This window comes from Staurois parvus, unplaced genomic scaffold, assembly GCF_062004578.1.
Source record: "Staurois parvus isolate SC_StPar_1 unplaced genomic scaffold, SC_StPar_1.0 ptg001363l, whole genome shotgun sequence".
In the NCBI taxonomy this organism is placed as follows: Eukaryota; Metazoa; Chordata; class Amphibia; order Anura; family Ranidae; genus Staurois; species Staurois parvus.
This window is the reverse complement of record NW_028319159.1, coordinates 106,914-125,000: the sequence shown is the minus strand read 5'-3', so window position 1 is coordinate 125,000 and position 18,087 is coordinate 106,914. Positions and strand designations below refer to the sequence as shown.

Here is an 18,087-nt window from a genome sequence, read left to right as displayed (position 1 = left end):
GACTGATGAGACTAGGGTGACTCTTGATGGACCAGAAGGATGGACCCATGGTTGGATCAGTAACAGGCACAGAGCTCCACTTTGACTCAGACGCCAGCAAGGTGGGGGTGGGGTACTGGTATGGGCTGGTTGAACCGGCTTCGGGGTGAAGATGGACTCCACATCAACTCCCACACCTACTGCCAGTTTTTAGAAGACACTTTCTTCAAGCAGTGGTAGAGGAAAAAGTCTGCATCTTTCAAGAAGACCATATTTATGTAGGATGTAGGACAATGCTCCATCACATGCATCGAAGAAGTTCTCCACTGCGTGGCTATTCAGTACAGGAGCTAAAGATGAAAGAATTATGACACGGCCTCCTTCCTCACCTGACCCAAACCCCATGGAGAACTTGTGGGCCCTTCTGGGGAGACTTGTGCACACATAGATATTCTCCTAAGACAGCCAAAACCTCACTTGTACTTTCTTAAATATTCTGGTTTGATGTTTAAAAACGTTTTTGATTGACGGAGAGAGCTGGAGTTGTTCAATAATTAAATTCATCCTCAAAAATACAATTTGCCTAATAATGGTGCACACAGTGTATGAATGAGAGGAGATATGGAGGAGCGAGGATGACACATAGAAGACACTTATCTGATGGTCAACGTAGGTGCCGGTCTAGACCAGTGTTTCCCAACCTTTTTTCAGGCGCAGCCCCCTGCTTCACATCAGAGCCCCCTCCCCCATCACATTAGAGCCCCTGTTTCACATTAGAGCCCCCTGCTTCATATCAGAGCCCCCCCCCCATTACATTAAAGCCCCCTGCTTCACATCAGAGCCCCCTCCCCCATCACATTAGAGCCCCTGTTTCACATTAGAGCCCCCTGCTTCACATCAGAGCCCCCCCCCCATTACATTAAAGCCCCCTGCTTCACATCAGAGTCCCCTCTCCCATCACATTAGAGACCCTGTTTCACATTAGAGTCCCCCCATCACATCAAAGCCCCCTGCTTTACATCAGAGTCCCCATCACATTAGAGCCCCTGTCTCACATCAGAGTCCCTCCCATCACATTAGAGCTCCTGCTTCACATCAGAGACCCACCTATCCAATTTGAGCCCCTGCTTCACATTAGAGTCCCCCTGCTTCACATTAGAGTCCCCCCACTTGACATTAGAGTCCCCCCACTTGACATTAGAGTCCCCCCACTTGACATTAGAGTCCCCCCACTTGACATTAGAGTCCCCCCACTTGACATTAGAGTCCCCCCACTTCACATTAGCAATCCTCCTTAACATCAGAGCCCCCTACTTCACATCAGAGGTCCCCCCCCCCCCCATTACATCTGAGACCAACATCACTCCAGAGGTCTCCAATTCACATCACAGGAGCCCATAACATCAAAGTCCCCCTAATACAAGAGAGCCCGCCCAACCCATCCCCAATGGCAGCGTTCCCCCACCACTTCACAGCCCCCCTCATAATCACAGAGTCCTCTCAGCCATTTCTGATCCAGAGCAAAGTGGGTCTCGGGCTCACACTCCAGGGGAACCCAAGTGACACCCTGGTTGGGAAACACTGGTCTAAGCTATCCATAGACACAAGTTGGTGCAAGCTGCTTTTATATGAGAAATCACTTCACAAAGAGAAATATGTTATCGACCTTTCCAAATATTCTGTTAGCCTTTAAACGCCAAGCTCACCTCTGAGAAAAATAATAAGAAGAAGGCACATATGTTTGCAGGAAAAAACACGCACACGCTGCCTTCAGCTTTGTTGCCCGTATCTCTGTACAGGCTTTCAGTTACAGAGCTGTAGAAATGCAAATGGACTGCAACTGCACCAATCAGCACGCTCGCAGTACATGGACACTACAAATCTGCTTGCCACAGGGGCAGAAGGGACTTGTAGTTTATTCATTCATAGATTGCTGCAAATGAATGAGGCAACTGTGTGGGCGGAGCCTTACTGTTTTCAAAATGTGACAGTAGATGCAGGTAGAGGAACCCCCACCCGCTGTCACAAGGAGGGTGGCTTTGGCAGCAGGTTAGTAGGAGCATGTTACACCCGAAATATGGTTCTGACATGTAACATGCTGCTAAAGGGGAACATACCCTTTAAATCAGGCCTTGAAATTTCCGCTCGCCCAATGCGAGGGGAAATCCCTTTGTGGAGAGCACAGATGGAGCAGGTGGCCTGCAATGCGATCCCCAGACCCTGGGGATCGATTTGCGTTCCAAGCCTCGTTGTGAAGCCGACTTTCTGTTTCTTCTTCGCCACCTTGAGGGATACGAGGAGAGGGCCGCTCTCCACCGCCTTGGGGGACACGAGGAGAGGCCCGCTCTCCACCGCCTTGGGGGACACGAGGCCCGCTCTCCACCGCCTTGGGGGACACGAGGCCCGCTCTCCACCGCCTTGGGGGACACGAGGCCCGCTCTCCACCGCCTTGGGGGACACGAGGCCCGCTCTCCACCGCCTTGGGGGACACGAGGCCCGCTCTCCACCGCCTTGGGGGACACGAGGCCCGCTCTCCACCGCCTTGGGGGACACGAGGCCCGCTCTCCACCGCCTTGGGGGACACGAGGCCCGCTCTCCACCGCCTTGGGGGACACGAGGCCCGCTCTCCACCGCCTTGGGGGACGCGAGGCCCGCTCTCCACCGCCTTGGGGGACACGAGGCCCGCTCTCCACCGCCTTGGGGGACGCGAGGCCCGCTCTCCACCGCCTTGGGGGACACGAGGCCCGCTCTCCACCGCCTTGGGGGACACGAGGCCCGCTCTCCACCGCCTTGGGGGACACGAGGCCCGCTCTCCACCGCCTTGGGGGACACGAGGCCCGCTCTCCACCGCCTTGGGGGACACGAGGCCCGCTCTCCACCGCCTTGGGGGACACGAGGTAATTTCATGAGCTTTAATGGGGCGTGGTTGGAGGCGGACCTGGGCAAGGTTGGGTGGGGCAACTGATGGAGAGTAAGGTTTGTGCCTAGCTAGTAGGTCTAGACTCAAAATTTTAAGCTCTGCTTTAAATCACTTGAAAATATCAGCTGGTTCCCCCCAGAATCTGCAGCGTAATTGGCAGTTTAATAGTAACTATGGACATTACATTTTCTGATCGCGAATCTTACCTTGTCCTTTTTAAGGCCTTTTATGGTGAAAAGTTTTTCTGACAATATCCAGCTCAGCAGATCCAGGACTTTCTGATCTACCTTTGACTTGTTCTGGAGGAATTCTTGCAGGCTGGGTAGGGTGTTGGTGTCACCAATCTAAAAAAAGACATCAACATTAATAGATGCTGGAAAATACAGAGCGCATGAGGTGTGCACAAAGAAATCGAATGTTCACGCTTAGAAGAATCTCAGATTTTCAGGTTTTACATTCAGAAACCTCTGACAGGGAACAACAATCTCTGCTGTGTATAGACCTCCAGTCTACATTACATAGATGAGGACACCATAGGAACAGCTGATTGTTTATGGTAGACAAAGGTGCTGCTCATCAATAGAGATGAAGAACGTGTTTTGTTTCATATTAATTCATTAAGGCTGGGTTCACACCTTTGCGTGTTGCGATTAGTGCGTTTTTCCCAGCTTCGTTTTGCGGCGCATTTTGCATTTTTTTAACACGCGTTTTTAATGCATTTTGCTGTGGTTTTTTTTGCCAATAGGAAAGTATTGACTTTGATGTGACTTGGATGTGACTTCGATTACCCTTTTGTTAATTAGGAGGAGGCTCTGCTCTGTTTTCTCCACTTAGAAAAGTGGTGCAGGTGTAAAGCCTGCGCCGCTCTTTATTAATACCTCCAATTATGAGCAATAAGACCTTCATAGTTATATACAGCAGGTTCAACATATATGGTGAGTATGCTGTCCTTATGGGGTTGAAAGATTTTCAGAAAGGACACTTGCTTGGAGTGCATCACTTTGGTAGATGCCTGAAGATTGTGGTTGTTTCACTTTTTAGCAACATCACAAGAATTATATTTAGAACTTTTTATTAACCTCCTTAGCGGTATTCCCGAGTGTAGCTCGGGGTAAAATTTGAGTACCAAAAGCGGTAACCCCGAGCTACACTCAGGCTTACCATGCGGCGTTGCTCTGGGGGTCCCTGCAGCACTTACCTTGTCCTTCGCTCCCACGATGTGTCCCCTGCAGCGTCCCCGGCCATCTCCTCCGGCCGATGCCGGCATCCGGCTTCCGTGTTCCGGTCCCTGTGACGTCAGGACGTACGGGCGCCGGAACCGGCGGGAAATTTGACATTTTTTAAAAATTTCATTTTTGCTGTCATTGCTGTTTCAATGCATTTCACATATATTTTGTCCGGCGCCCTGCCTGCATTTTTACTGTTCTTTCTGTCTGGAAACTTAGAAAAGTCCATGGCGTCCAAAAAGCGTCCCTTTACGTCAAAAGCGGTTTTAGACCGGCAAGAGAACAGCGATAGTAAATCAGAACCACTTGCAGAATTGAGTGATAATGAAATTCGTCATCAGACACTGAAAACGATTTTGCGACTTTGCTCAGCGATGTGCGAACTTGGCGCTATATTTCACATTTCAGTGTTTTTGGTTTGATTATATTATTGAATTAAATTTATTATTATTATTTTTTATGATTATTTATTAAATTATAATTTATGATTTCGTGTTTCAAGTTTTATCATACCCGGGATGTTTACTAGACTCTTGTTTGGACAGATTTCAGTGAGTTATTCCTAAAAATTACAGGCCTACAATAAAAAAACTACATATTTCCATGCAAAAAAATGTACCGCTTTCAGCACAAAAAAAAAATCGGAAAGAATCGTACCGCCGAGGAGGTTAACCGCTTCCCATCCGACCATAGTTTATAGATGGTGGACAGGAAGCTGTACCTGTACGTCCGTGTGCTTTAGCGCCTCCTGTGCAGCTCACAGAGCGTGCCCCCGGGAGCCCAGTGATCATTATGTATGGATCACTTTACTGCAGTGTCCGGAAGATCACATGGGTGTAGTACCATGTAATTGTGTCCAATAACAGCAATCATAAAGTAAACAATAGAAACAAATTAAACATCAGTTTCTTCTGCTCTCACTGAGAGCATAGAGAACCGATGTTGCAGCCTGGGAGTGCGCAGCAACCTGTCAGGCTCCATGTACACTCACAGACTGCTGTGCCAGACACCCCGGTGTCCCTGATCACTGCCCGTGTAGTCATAATAAATAATGCAGCCAGCCCGTCACCTGTCCCAGTGCTCACATTATACCGTATCAGCACCCTGATCACCGCCATACACCATATCAACATCCTGATCATCGCCGTACCCCATACCAGCACCCTGATCTCCACCATACCAGCACCCTGATCCCCGCCATACCCCATACCAGCACCCTGATCCCCGTCATACACCATACCAGCACCCTGATCCCCGTCATACACCATACCAGCACCCTGATCCCCGCCATACACCATACCAGCACCCTGATCCCCGCCATACATCATACCAGCACCCTGATCCCCGCCATACACCATACCAGCACCCTGATCCCCGCCATACATCATACCAGCACCCTGATCCCCACCATACACCATACCAGCACCCTGATCCCCGCCATACACCATACCAGCGCCCTGATCACTGCCATACACCATACTAACGCCCTGATCACCGCCATACCAGCGCCCTGATCACCGCCATACCCCATACCAGTGTGCTGATCACCGCCATACCCCATACTAACGCCCTGATCACCGCCATACCAGCACCCTGATCTCCACCATACCAGCACCCTGATCCCCGCCATACCCCATTCCAGCACCCTGATCCCCGTCATACACCATACCAGCACCTTGATCCCCGCCATACACCATACCAGCACCCTGATCCCCGCCATACACCATACCAGCACCCTGATCCCGCCATACACCATACCAGCACCCTGATCACCGCCATACACCATACTAACGCCCTGATCACCGCCATACCAGCGCCCTGATCACCGCCATACACCATACCAAACACCCTGATCACCGCCATACCCCATACCAGCGTGCTGATCACCACCATACCCCATACCAGCGTGCTGATCACCGCCATACCCCATACCAGCGTGCTGATCACCGCCATACCCCATACCAGCGTGCTGATCACCGCCATACCCCATACCAGCGTGCTGATCACCGCCATACCAGCATCCAGCATTTTAGGGTCTCAACTGATCAATTTGCAAATATATATCCCATAGTTTGTAGATTCTATAGCTTTCACACAGACTAGGGATGTCGTCGTCGTCGTCCGCCACTCGGTAGTTCTCAGCCTTACCCGAGAAACCATCGGTGCCGGGCATAGAGATGACTGAAGGAAAGATGGCCGCCACTCTCTATGCCCTTGGAGGACTGGAGCGGTCACTTCCCGTTCCAGACATTTTTTTTTTTACAAGCACTAAATCAAAGCTTTTTTTTTTTTTTTTTTTGATCCAATGCTTTACATTGCAGAGGAGAGATGTGGGGGTCTTCTTGTCCCCACATCTCTCCATAAAGAGGACCTGTCACTAATTATTTCTATCACAAGGGATGCATGCATTCCTTCTGATAAGAATAAAAGTGATTACATTTTTTTTTTAAAGGAACAGTGCAAAAAAAAAAAAAAAAAAATTAAATATATATATATATTTTTTTTTTTAAAGTTTAAAGTGCCCCCATCCCCCCGTGCTCACATGTAGTGGTGAATGCATACGTAGGCCATGCCCACACATGTAAATTGTGTTCAAACCACACACGCATAATTCTCGCATTAGACCTCCTCTGTAACTTTACATTGCTACCTTGTAGAAATTTTTAAACCATCACCCATGGAGATTTCTAAGTACTGCAGTTTCACGCCATTCCATGAGCGTGCGCAATTTTTAAGTGTGACATGTCGGTTATCTATTTACTCGCCGTAACATCTTATTTCATATTTTACAAAAAAATTGGGGTATGTATTGTGTTTTTTTGTTTTTTTTAATCAGTGTATTTTTTTCCAATAAAAATATATATTCATTTTTAAAAATCTGCGCATTTCGGTTTCGGTTTTCGGCCAAGTGGATTTTGAATTTTTGGTTTCGGCACCAGAATTTTCATTTCGGTGCACCTCTAACACAGACTAAATAATATACACTGTTTTGGGTTATCTGTACCCAAAAAATGTAGCAGAATATACGTCTGCCTAAATTTATGAAGAAGTTATTTATGTGCAAAATTTTATAACAAAAACTAAGCACTAAGCAAAAAATGTTATTTTTCAAAATGTTCGATATTTTTTCATTTATATAGCAAAAAAAAAAAACCCAGTGGCAATAAAATACCACCAAATAAAAGTTCTATCTGTCTAAAAAAAAATGCTAATAATTTCAGATGGGTACAGTGTTGCATGACCAAAAGTGTGATATTACTGGAAGCTGAAAATTGGCCTAGACAGGAAGGAGGTGAAAGTGTCCAGCATTAAAGTGGTTAAAGGACCTTTCATTCAGTTTGTATAAGCCCTGCTATACCCAGCAGCCAAAATGCTGACTCGGCCTCTGGCGGTAGCTCTGGACACCCTTGGTGGTCCCCCACCTCTGAGGACCGGAAAGCAAACAGGAGCACAGCCCCCCTCCTCTACTGAAATGGAGGGATAATGGCAGGCAAGGAGGAGGTACTTACCTAATCAGGAGCCACCAGCACCACCCTTGAGCCTAGAGCTCCTATACAGGTTCCTAGAACGTATAACCTATCCTTCCGGAGGAAACACTAATACTGAAGAGGGAGGCCTGGAAGTCCACCTTTTAAGGTTCTCGGCTTATGCGTTTCCTGAACCCGGAGGGAGGAGCTCTACGTCTCAAGGGGCTGTCCTGGAAGACGTTTTGAGAAATATGTTTTTCATATGACGAATGCTTTCAGAAAAGATCTCGGACTGATCAGAACTAAACAAAGCGAGATCCTGGGAAATAATCGCAATTCATTTCAGTTATTTCCTACCAATGCATCGAAATCCTTGTACTGGTCGCTGGCATAGAATGGAGGGAATGGCCTTAGCACGGAGTCTCTTTTATAGCTCCTCAGGGCAGACATGAAGAGGCTACATTTCAGATCTGCTGCTAGTGGATCCCTGGCAATAACGTGCTCCACCATCGCTTTATTCCAGCCCCAGGCGCTTCTGTAGTCACTCTGCAAAAAGAGAAATACAAATGATGAGAAGGGGCTTCACACAGACAGTGATCAGTAAACAGGTGAAGACAAGAGAACATAGAAAAGTCCTGATCCGAGTGACTTCTGGGACCTGCAGTCTCAATCTCCACAGAGACATATCTGTCTGAAATCTATAGCATGTTATAGGCTAGAAGTCCTAGGAGCATAGCTACTCATACACTGATTTATGACAGCCCTGGAAATTTCCACTCGCCAGCTAGCATTTGGGGAGTGGAAATAAAGTGGGGGCAAGCAGCGCCAGGACTGGGGGTGTGTGGGAGGGGCGGCGGTGAGGGCAGTGAAAAGCAGCAATCTCCTGCGTGGCTTCAATGAAGCAGCTGGAAGCCGTGGGAGGGAGGAGGAGGAGAATCAGCTTCCAGCTGCTTCATTGAAAGCCATACAGATCACTGCTTGTCACTGCCCCCACCGCCGCCCCTCCCATAGACCCCTAGTCCTGGCGCTGCTCGCCCCCACCTAATCTCCACTCGCCAAATGCTAGCTGGCAAGTGGAAATTTTGAGGATACACTCACTGGCCTCTTTATTAGGTGCACCTGGGGTGCTGCAGCTGCACAGAGAAGTGTAGGAGTTCTGTCCTCCTCTCTGCTGCTAACTGCTGAGAAAGGTGGGGGCAACAACGAGCCTCTCTACAGCTGTACAGAGAGCTGGGGGCGAGTTCTGTTCTCCTCTCTGCTGCCAACTGCCGAGACAAGGTAGGGGCAGAGATGAGGGGAGTGCCAAAGCTGCAGAACTGCAAGGGCAACACAAGATGGCCTGGTGGGCTGGATTCGGCCTGCAGGCCTTGTGTTTGACACCTGTGATCTAGGAGAAGGTTTGTAGTAGAGTGACCAAGTTTACCATCACCTATCCATCCCAGAGTTCACCATGAACCAAAACCGATGGAGGTACCAAGACTAGGGAATCTAAACTCTAGATTTGATCTCATCTTTTTAAGATACACTATATTTCGTTTCTATACAAAGTAAGTTGACATCAACGTTAAAGTTTTTACAGTATGAAAGTCCTGACACAAGGGAAAAACAAAAAAAAAATTCTATCGTTATGTATTTTTTGTTACTGTTCAGTCCCCTAGAGGACAAAGTTCATATAGTACTTGTTAGGTGCTACCTAAACCTAGCTATGAGTTCGGAACTGGGCCCCCTCCCCTCCTGCTGGGGGATGGGCCCCCACCCATCCCATACACACAGCTAGATCCCCCACAGATCCCACCCATCCCATACACACAGCTAGATCCCCCACAGATCCCACCCATCCCAGACACACAGCTAGATCCCCCACAGATCCCACCCATCCCAGACACACAGCTAGATCCCCCACAGATCACACCCATCCCATACACACAGGTAGACCCCCCACAGATCCCACCCATCCCAGACACACAGCTAGATCCCCCACAGATCCCACCCATCCCAGACACACAGCTAGATCCCCCACAGATCCCACCCATCCCATACACACAGCTAGATCCCCCACAGATCCCACCCATCCCATACACACAGCTAGATCCCCCACAGATCCCACCCATCCCATACACACAGCTAGATCCCCCACAGATCCCACCCATCCCAGACACACAGCTAGATCCCCCACAGATCCCACCCATCCCAGACACACAGCTAGATCCCCCACAGATCACACCCATCCCATACACACAGCTAGATCCCCCACAGATCCCACCCATCCCATACACACAGCTAGATCCCCCACAGATCCCACCCATCCCAGACACAGCTAGATCCCCCACAGATCCCACCCATCCCAGACACAGCTAGATCCCCCACAGATCCCAACCATCCCAGACACAGCTAGATTCCCCACAGATTCCACCCATCCGATACACACAGATTCCCCCAGATCCCACCTATCCCATACACACAGCTAGATCCCCACAGATCCCATACACAAAGCTAGATCCCCCACTGATCCCACCCATCCCATAACACAGCTAGATCCCCCACAGATCCCATACACAGCTAGATTCCCCACAGATTCCACCCATCCCATACACACAGCTAGATCCCCACAGATCCCATACACACAGCTAGATCCCCCACATATGCCACCCATCCCATACACACAGATAGATCCCCCACAGATCCAATACACACAGATAGCTCCCCCACAGATCTCATACACAGCTAGATTCCCCACAGATTCCACCCATCCCATACACACAGATAGATCCCCCACAGATTCCACCCATCCCATACACACAGATAGATCCCCCACAGATCCCACCCATCCCATACACACAGATAGATCCCCCGCAGATTCCACCCATCCCATACACACAGATAGATCCCCCGCAGATTCCACCCATCCCATACACACAGATAGATCCCCCACAGATTCCACCCATCCCATACACACAGCTAGATCCCCACATATCCCACCCATCGATCCCCCACAGATCCCATACACACAGCTAGATCCCCCACAGATGCCACCCATCCCATTGACACAGATAGATCCCCCACAGATCCCATACCCACAGATAGATCCCCCACAGATCCCACCCATCCCATACACACAGATGGATCCCCCACAGATCCCATACACGCGGGTAGACCCCCCCACAGATCCCATACACGCGGGTAGACCCCCCACAGATCCCATACACGCGGGTAGATTCCCCCACAGATCCCATACACGCGGGTAGATTCCCCCACAGATCCCATACACACGGGTAGATTCCCCCACAGATCCCATACACACGGGTAGATTCCCCCACATATCCCATACACACGGGTAGACCCCCCACAGATCCCACCCATCCCATACACACAGCTAGATCCCCCACAGATCCCACCCATCCCATACACACAGCTAGAACCCCACAGATCCCACCCATCCCAGACACAGCTAGATCCCACCCATCCCAGACACACAGCTAGATCCCCCACAGATCCCACCCATCCCAGACACACAGCTAGATCCCCCACAGATCCCACCCATCCCATACACACAGCTAGATCCCCCACAGATCCCACCCATCCCATACACACAGCTAGATCCCCCACAGATCCCACCCATCCCATACACACAGATGGATCCCCCACAGATCCCATACACGCGGGTAGACCCCCTCACAGATCCCATACACGCGGGTAGACCCCCCACAGATCCCATACACGCGGGTAGATTCCCCCACAGATCCCATACACGCGGGTAGATTCCCCCACAGATCCCATACACACGGGTAGATTCCCCCACAGATCCCATACACACGGGTAGACCCCCCACAGATCCCACCCATCCCATACACACAGCTAGATCCCCCACACATCCCACCCATCCCATACACACAGCTAGAACCCCACAGATCCCACCCATCCCAGACACAGCTAGATCCCCCACAGATCCCACCCATCCCAGACACACAGCTAGATCCCCCACAGATCCCACCCATCCCAGACACACAGCTAGATCCCCCACAGATCCCACCCATCCCATACACACAGCTAGATCCCCCACAGATCCCACCCATCCCATACACACAGCTAGATCCCCCACAGATCCTACCCATCCCAGACACAGCTAGATCCCCCACAGATCCCACCCATCCCAGACACAGCTAGATCCCCCACAGATCCCAACCATCCCATACACAGCTAGATTCCCCACAGATTCCACCCATCCGATACACACAGATTCCCCCAGATCCCACCCATCCCATACACACAGCTAGATCCCCACAGATCCCATACACAAAGCTAGATCCCCCACTGATCCCACCCATCCCATAACACAGATAGATCCCCCACAGATCCCACCCATCCCATACACACAGATAGATCCCCCGCAGATTCCACCCATCCCATACACACAGATAGATCCCCCACAGATTCCACCCATCCCATACACACAGATAGATCCCCCACAGATTCCACCCATCCCATACACACAGCTAGATCCCCACATATCCCACCCATCGATCCCCCACAGATCCCATACACACAGCTAGATCCCCCACAGATGCCACCCATCCCATTGACACAGATAGATCCCCCACAGATCCCATACCCACAGATAGATCCCCCACAGATCCCACCCATCCCATACACACAGATGGATCCCCCACAGATCCCATACACGCGGGTAGACCCCCCCACAGATCCCATACACGCGGGTAGACCCCCCACAGATCCCATACACGCGGGTAGATTCCCCCACAGATCCCATACACACGGGTAGATTCCCCCACAGATCCCATACACACGGGTAGATTCCCCCACATATCCCATACACACGGGTAGACCCCCCACAGATCCCACCCATCCCATACACACAGCTAGATCCCCCACAGATCCCACCCATCCCATACACACAGCTAGAACCCCACAGATCCCACCCATCCCAGACACAGCTAGATCCCCCACAGATCCCACCCATCCCAGACACACAGCTAGATCCCCCACAGATCCCACCCATCCCAGACACACAGCTAGATCCCCCACAGATCCCACCCATCCCATACACACAGCTAGATCCCCCACAGATCCCACCCATCCCATACACACAGCTAGATCCCCCACAGATCCCACCCATCCCATACACACAGATGGATCCCCCACAGATCCCATACACGCGGGTAGACCCCCTCACAGATCCCATACACGCGGGTAGACCCCCCACAGATCCCATACACGCGGGTAGATTCCCCCACAGATCCCATACACGCGGGTAGATTCCCCCACAGATCCCATACACACGGGTAGATTCCCCCACAGATCCCATACACACGGGTAGACCCCCCACAGATCCCACCCATCCCATACACACAGCTAGATCCCCCACACATCCCACCCATCCCATACACACAGCTAGAACCCCACAGATCCCACCCATCCCAGACACAGCTAGATCCCCCACAGATCCCACCCATCCCAGACACACAGCTAGATCCCCCACAGATCCCACCCATCCCAGACACACAGCTAGATCCCCCACAGATCCCACCCATCCCATACACACAGCTAGATCCCCCACAGATCCCACCCATCCCATACACACAGCTAGATCCCCCACAGATCCTACCCATCCCAGACACAGCTAGATCCCCCACAGATCCCACCCATCCCAGACACAGCTAGATCCCCCACAGATCCCAACCATCCCATACACAGCTAGATTCCCCACAGATTCCACCCATCCGATACACACAGATTCCCCCAGATCCCACCCATCCCATACACACAGCTAGATCCCCACAGATCCCATACACAAAGCTAGATCCCCCACTGATCCCACCCATCCCATAACACAGCTAGATTCCCCACAGATTCCACCCATCCCATACACACAGCTAGATCCCCACAGATCCCATACACACAGCTAGATCCCCCACATATGCCACCCATCCCATACACACACACAGATAGAACCCCCACAGATCCCATACACACAGATAGCTCCCCCACAGATCTCATACACAGCTAGATTCCCCACAGATTCCACCCATCCCATACACACAGATAGATCCCCCACAGATCCCACCCATCCCATACACACAGATAGATCCCCCACAGATCCCACCCATCCCATACACACAGATAGATCAACCGCAGATTGCACCCATCCCATACACACAGATAGATCCCCCACAGATTCCACCCATCCCATACACACAGCTAGATCCCCACATATCCCACCCATCGATCCCCCACAGATCCCATACACACAGCTAGATCCCCCACAGATCCCACCCATCCCATACACACAGATGCATCCCCCACAGATCCCATACACGCGGGTAGACCCCCCACAGATCCCATACACGTGGGTAGACCCCCCACAGATCCCATACACGCGGGTAGATTCCCCCACAGATCCCATACACGCGGGTAGATTCCCCCACAGATCCCATACACACGGGTAGATTCCCCCACAGATCCCATACACACGGGTAGATCCCCCACAGATCCCATACACATGGGTAGACCCCCCACAGATCCCATACACACGGGTAGACCCCCCCCCCCCCCACAGATCCCATACACACGGGTAGACCCCCCCCCCCACAGATCCCATACACACGGGTAGACCCCCCACAGATCCCATACACACGGGTAGATCCCCCACAAACAGGTAGATCACACACACAGATAGATCCCCCACAGATCACATACACACAGATAGATCCCCACAGATCTCATGCACACAGATAGATCCCACCCATCCCATACACACACAGATCCCACACACACACACAGATAGATCCCCCACAGATCCCATAACCAGATAGATCCCCACAGATCCCATACACGCAGATAGATCCCCCACAGAACCCATAACCGCAGGTAGATCCCCCACAGATCCCATACACGCAGCTAGATCCCCCACAGATCCCATACACACAGATAGATCCCCCACAGATCCCATACACACAGATAGATCCCCCACAGATCCCATACACACAGATAGATCCCCCACAGATCTCATACACAGCTATATTCCCCACAGATTCCACCCATCCCATACACACAGATAGATCCCCCACAGATCCCACACACAGATAGATCCCCCACAGATCCCATACACACAGGTAGACCCCCCCACAGATCCCATACACGCGGGTAGACCCCCCACAGATCCCATACACGCGGGTAGACCCCCCCACAGATCCCATACACGCGGGTAGACCCCACAAAGATCCCATACACACAGATAGATCACCCACAGATCCCATACACACGGGTAGATTCCCCCACAGATCCCATACACACGGGTAGATTCCCCCACAGATCCCATACACACGGGTAGATTCCCCCACAGATCCCATACACACGGGTAGATTCCCCCACAGATCCCATACACACAGGTAGACCCCCCACAGATCCCATACACACGGGTAGATTCCCCCACAGATCCCATACACACGGGTAGATCCCCCACAGATCCCATACACACGGGTAGACCCCCCCCCACAGATCCCATACACACGGGTAGACCCCCCACAGATCCCATACACACGGGTAGATCCCCCACAAACAGGTAGATCATACACACGGGTAGATCCCCCACAGATCACATACACACAGATAGATCCCCACAGATCCCATGCACACAGATAGATCCCACCCATCCCATACACACAGATCCCACACACACACACACACACACACACACAGATAGATCCCCCACAGATCCCATACCCAGATAGATCCCCACAGATCCCATACACGCAGATAGATCCCCCACAGAATCCATAACCGCAGGTAGATCCCCCACAGATCCCATACACGCAGCTAGATCCCCCACAGATCCCCCACAGATCCCATACACACAGATAGATCCCCCACAGATCTCATACACACAGATAGCTCCCCCACAGATCTCATACACAGCTAGATTCCCCACAGATTCCACCCATCCCATACACACAGATAGATCCCCCACAGATCCCACACACACAGATAGATCCCCCACAGATCCCATACACACAGGTAGACCCCCCACACGCGGGTAGATTCCCCCACAGATCCCATACACGCGGGTAGATTCCCCCACATATCCCATACACGCGGGTAGATTCCCCCACAGATCCCATACACGCGGGTAGATTCCCCCACAGATCCCATACACACGGGTAGACCCCCCACAGATCCCATACACATGGGTAGACCCCCCACAGATCCCATACACACGGGTAGACCCCCCCCCCCCACAGATCCCATACACACGGGTAGACCCCCCCCCCACAGATCCCATACACACGGGTAGACCCCCCACAGATCCCATACACACGGGTAGATTCCCCGCAGATTCCACCCATCCCATACACACAGATAGATCCCCCACAGATTCCACCCATCCCATACACACAGCTAGATCCCCACATATCCCACCCATCGATCCCCCACAGATCCCACACACACAGCTAGATCCCCCACAGATCCCACCCATCCCATACACACAGATGGATCCCCCACAGATCCCATACACGCGGGTAGACCCCCCACAGATCCCATACACGCGGGTAGATTCCCCCACAGATCCCATACACGCGGGTAGATTCCCCCACAGATCCCATACACGCGGGTAGATTCCCCCACAGATCCCATACACGCGGGTAGATTCCCCCACAGATCCCATACACACGGGTAGATTCCCCCACATATCCCATACACACGGGTAGATTCCCCCACAGATCCCATACACACGGGTAGACCCCCCACAGATCCCATACACACGGGTAGACCCCCCACAGATCCCATACACATGGGTAGACCCCCCACAGATCCCATACACATGGGTAGACCCCCCACAGATCCCATACACACGGGTAGACCCCCCCCCCCCCACAGATCCCATACACACGGGTAGATTCCCCCACAGATCCCATACACACGAGTAGATTCCCCCACAGATCCCATACACACGGGTAGATTCCCCCACAGATCCCATACACACGGGTAGATTCCCCCACAGATCCCATACACACGGGTAGATTCCCCCACAGATCCCATACACACGGGTAGATCCCATACACACAGGTAGATCCCCCACAGATCCCATACACACGGGTAGACCCCCCACAGATCCCATACACGCGGGTAGATTCCCCCACAGATCCCATACACACGGGTAGATTCCCCCACAGATCCCATACACACGGGTAGATTCCCCCACAGATCCCATACACACGGGTAGATCCCATACACACAGGTAGATCCCCCACAGATCCCATACACACGGGTAGACCCCCCCACAGATCCCATACACACGGGTAGACCCCCCCACAGATCCCATACACACGGGTAGATCCCCCCACAGATCCCCCACAAACAGGTAGATCACACACACAGATAGATCTCCCACAGATCACATACACACAGATAGATCCCCACAGATCCCAACCATCCCATGCACACAGATAGATCCCCACAGATCCCATACACACACACAGATAGACCCCCACAGATCCCATACACACAGGTAGATCCCCCGCAGAACCCATACACGCGGATAGATCTCCCGCAGATCCCATACACGCGGATAGATCTCCCGCAGATCCCATACACGCGGATAGATCTCCCGCAGATCCCATACACGCGGATAGATCTCCCGCAGATCCCATACACGCGGATAGATCTCCCGCAGATCCCATACACGCGGATAGATCTCCCGCAGATCCCATACACGCGGATAGATCTCCCGCAGATCCCATACACGCGGATAGATCTCCCGCAGATCCCATACACGCGGATAGATCCCCCGCAGATCCCATACACGCGGATAGATCCCCCGCAGATCCCATACACGTGAATAGATCCCCCACAGATCCCATACCTGCAGGTAGATCCCGACAGATCCCATACACACGGCTAGATCCCCCACAGATCCCATACCCGCAGGTAGATCCCGACAGATCCCATACACGCGGATAGATCCCCCACAGATCCCATACACACAGCTAGATCCCCCACAGAACCCACACACAGATAGACCCCCCAGAGATCCCATACACACAGACAGATCCCACCCATACAATCTAATAGTATGACAGATCCTACTCACAGACAGATCCTCCTCACCTCTCCTTCCTCCTCACACTCTCATCTCTCTCATTTCCTCACAGATGACGTGTCCTGTCTGCGTTAGGCTGTCCCCGGCACTGCCCGTCACTTTCCACGATCGGACACGGGCTAATCTCAGCTACAGGCAACTACAGACAGACCTGGCGGGGGGCCTCCCTGCACGGAGGATTCTGGGAGCTGTAGTTCTGAGGTGGAGCTCTCACATGCAAGAGCTGCGCGGTAAAGTGAAAGTGAAGTGTTGCTGCGGTGACAGAGCCTCGCCTCGCTCCGCCCCCCCATAGAAACTAGCGTTATCAATGGACGGATTCCATAACTGGACACTGAGCGTGTCAATCACCGTTTATTAGTCACTTAAGGACCTCTGATTGGA

General features: G+C 51.8%; 1 protein-coding gene across 1 annotated transcript in view; it reads right to left on the bottom strand.

Moving 5' to 3' along the window:
- The window catches only part of PARP16 (poly(ADP-ribose) polymerase family member 16), a 43,734-nt gene extending 25,858 nt beyond the window's left edge, over nt 1-17,876 (bottom strand). Inside the window, exons 1-3 of the mRNA XM_089661665.1 lie at nt 17,715-17,876; nt 7,950-8,138; nt 3,106-3,243 (exon numbers count right to left, since the gene is read on the bottom strand). Coding sequence (XP_089517791.1) covers nt 3,106-3,243; nt 7,950-8,102 — 291 coding nt within the window. The 5' untranslated portion in view covers nt 8,103-8,138; nt 17,715-17,876. The remainder of the gene's footprint in view (nt 1-3,105; nt 3,244-7,949; nt 8,139-17,714) is intronic.
- Between the last annotated feature and the right edge of the window lie 211 nt (nt 17,877-18,087).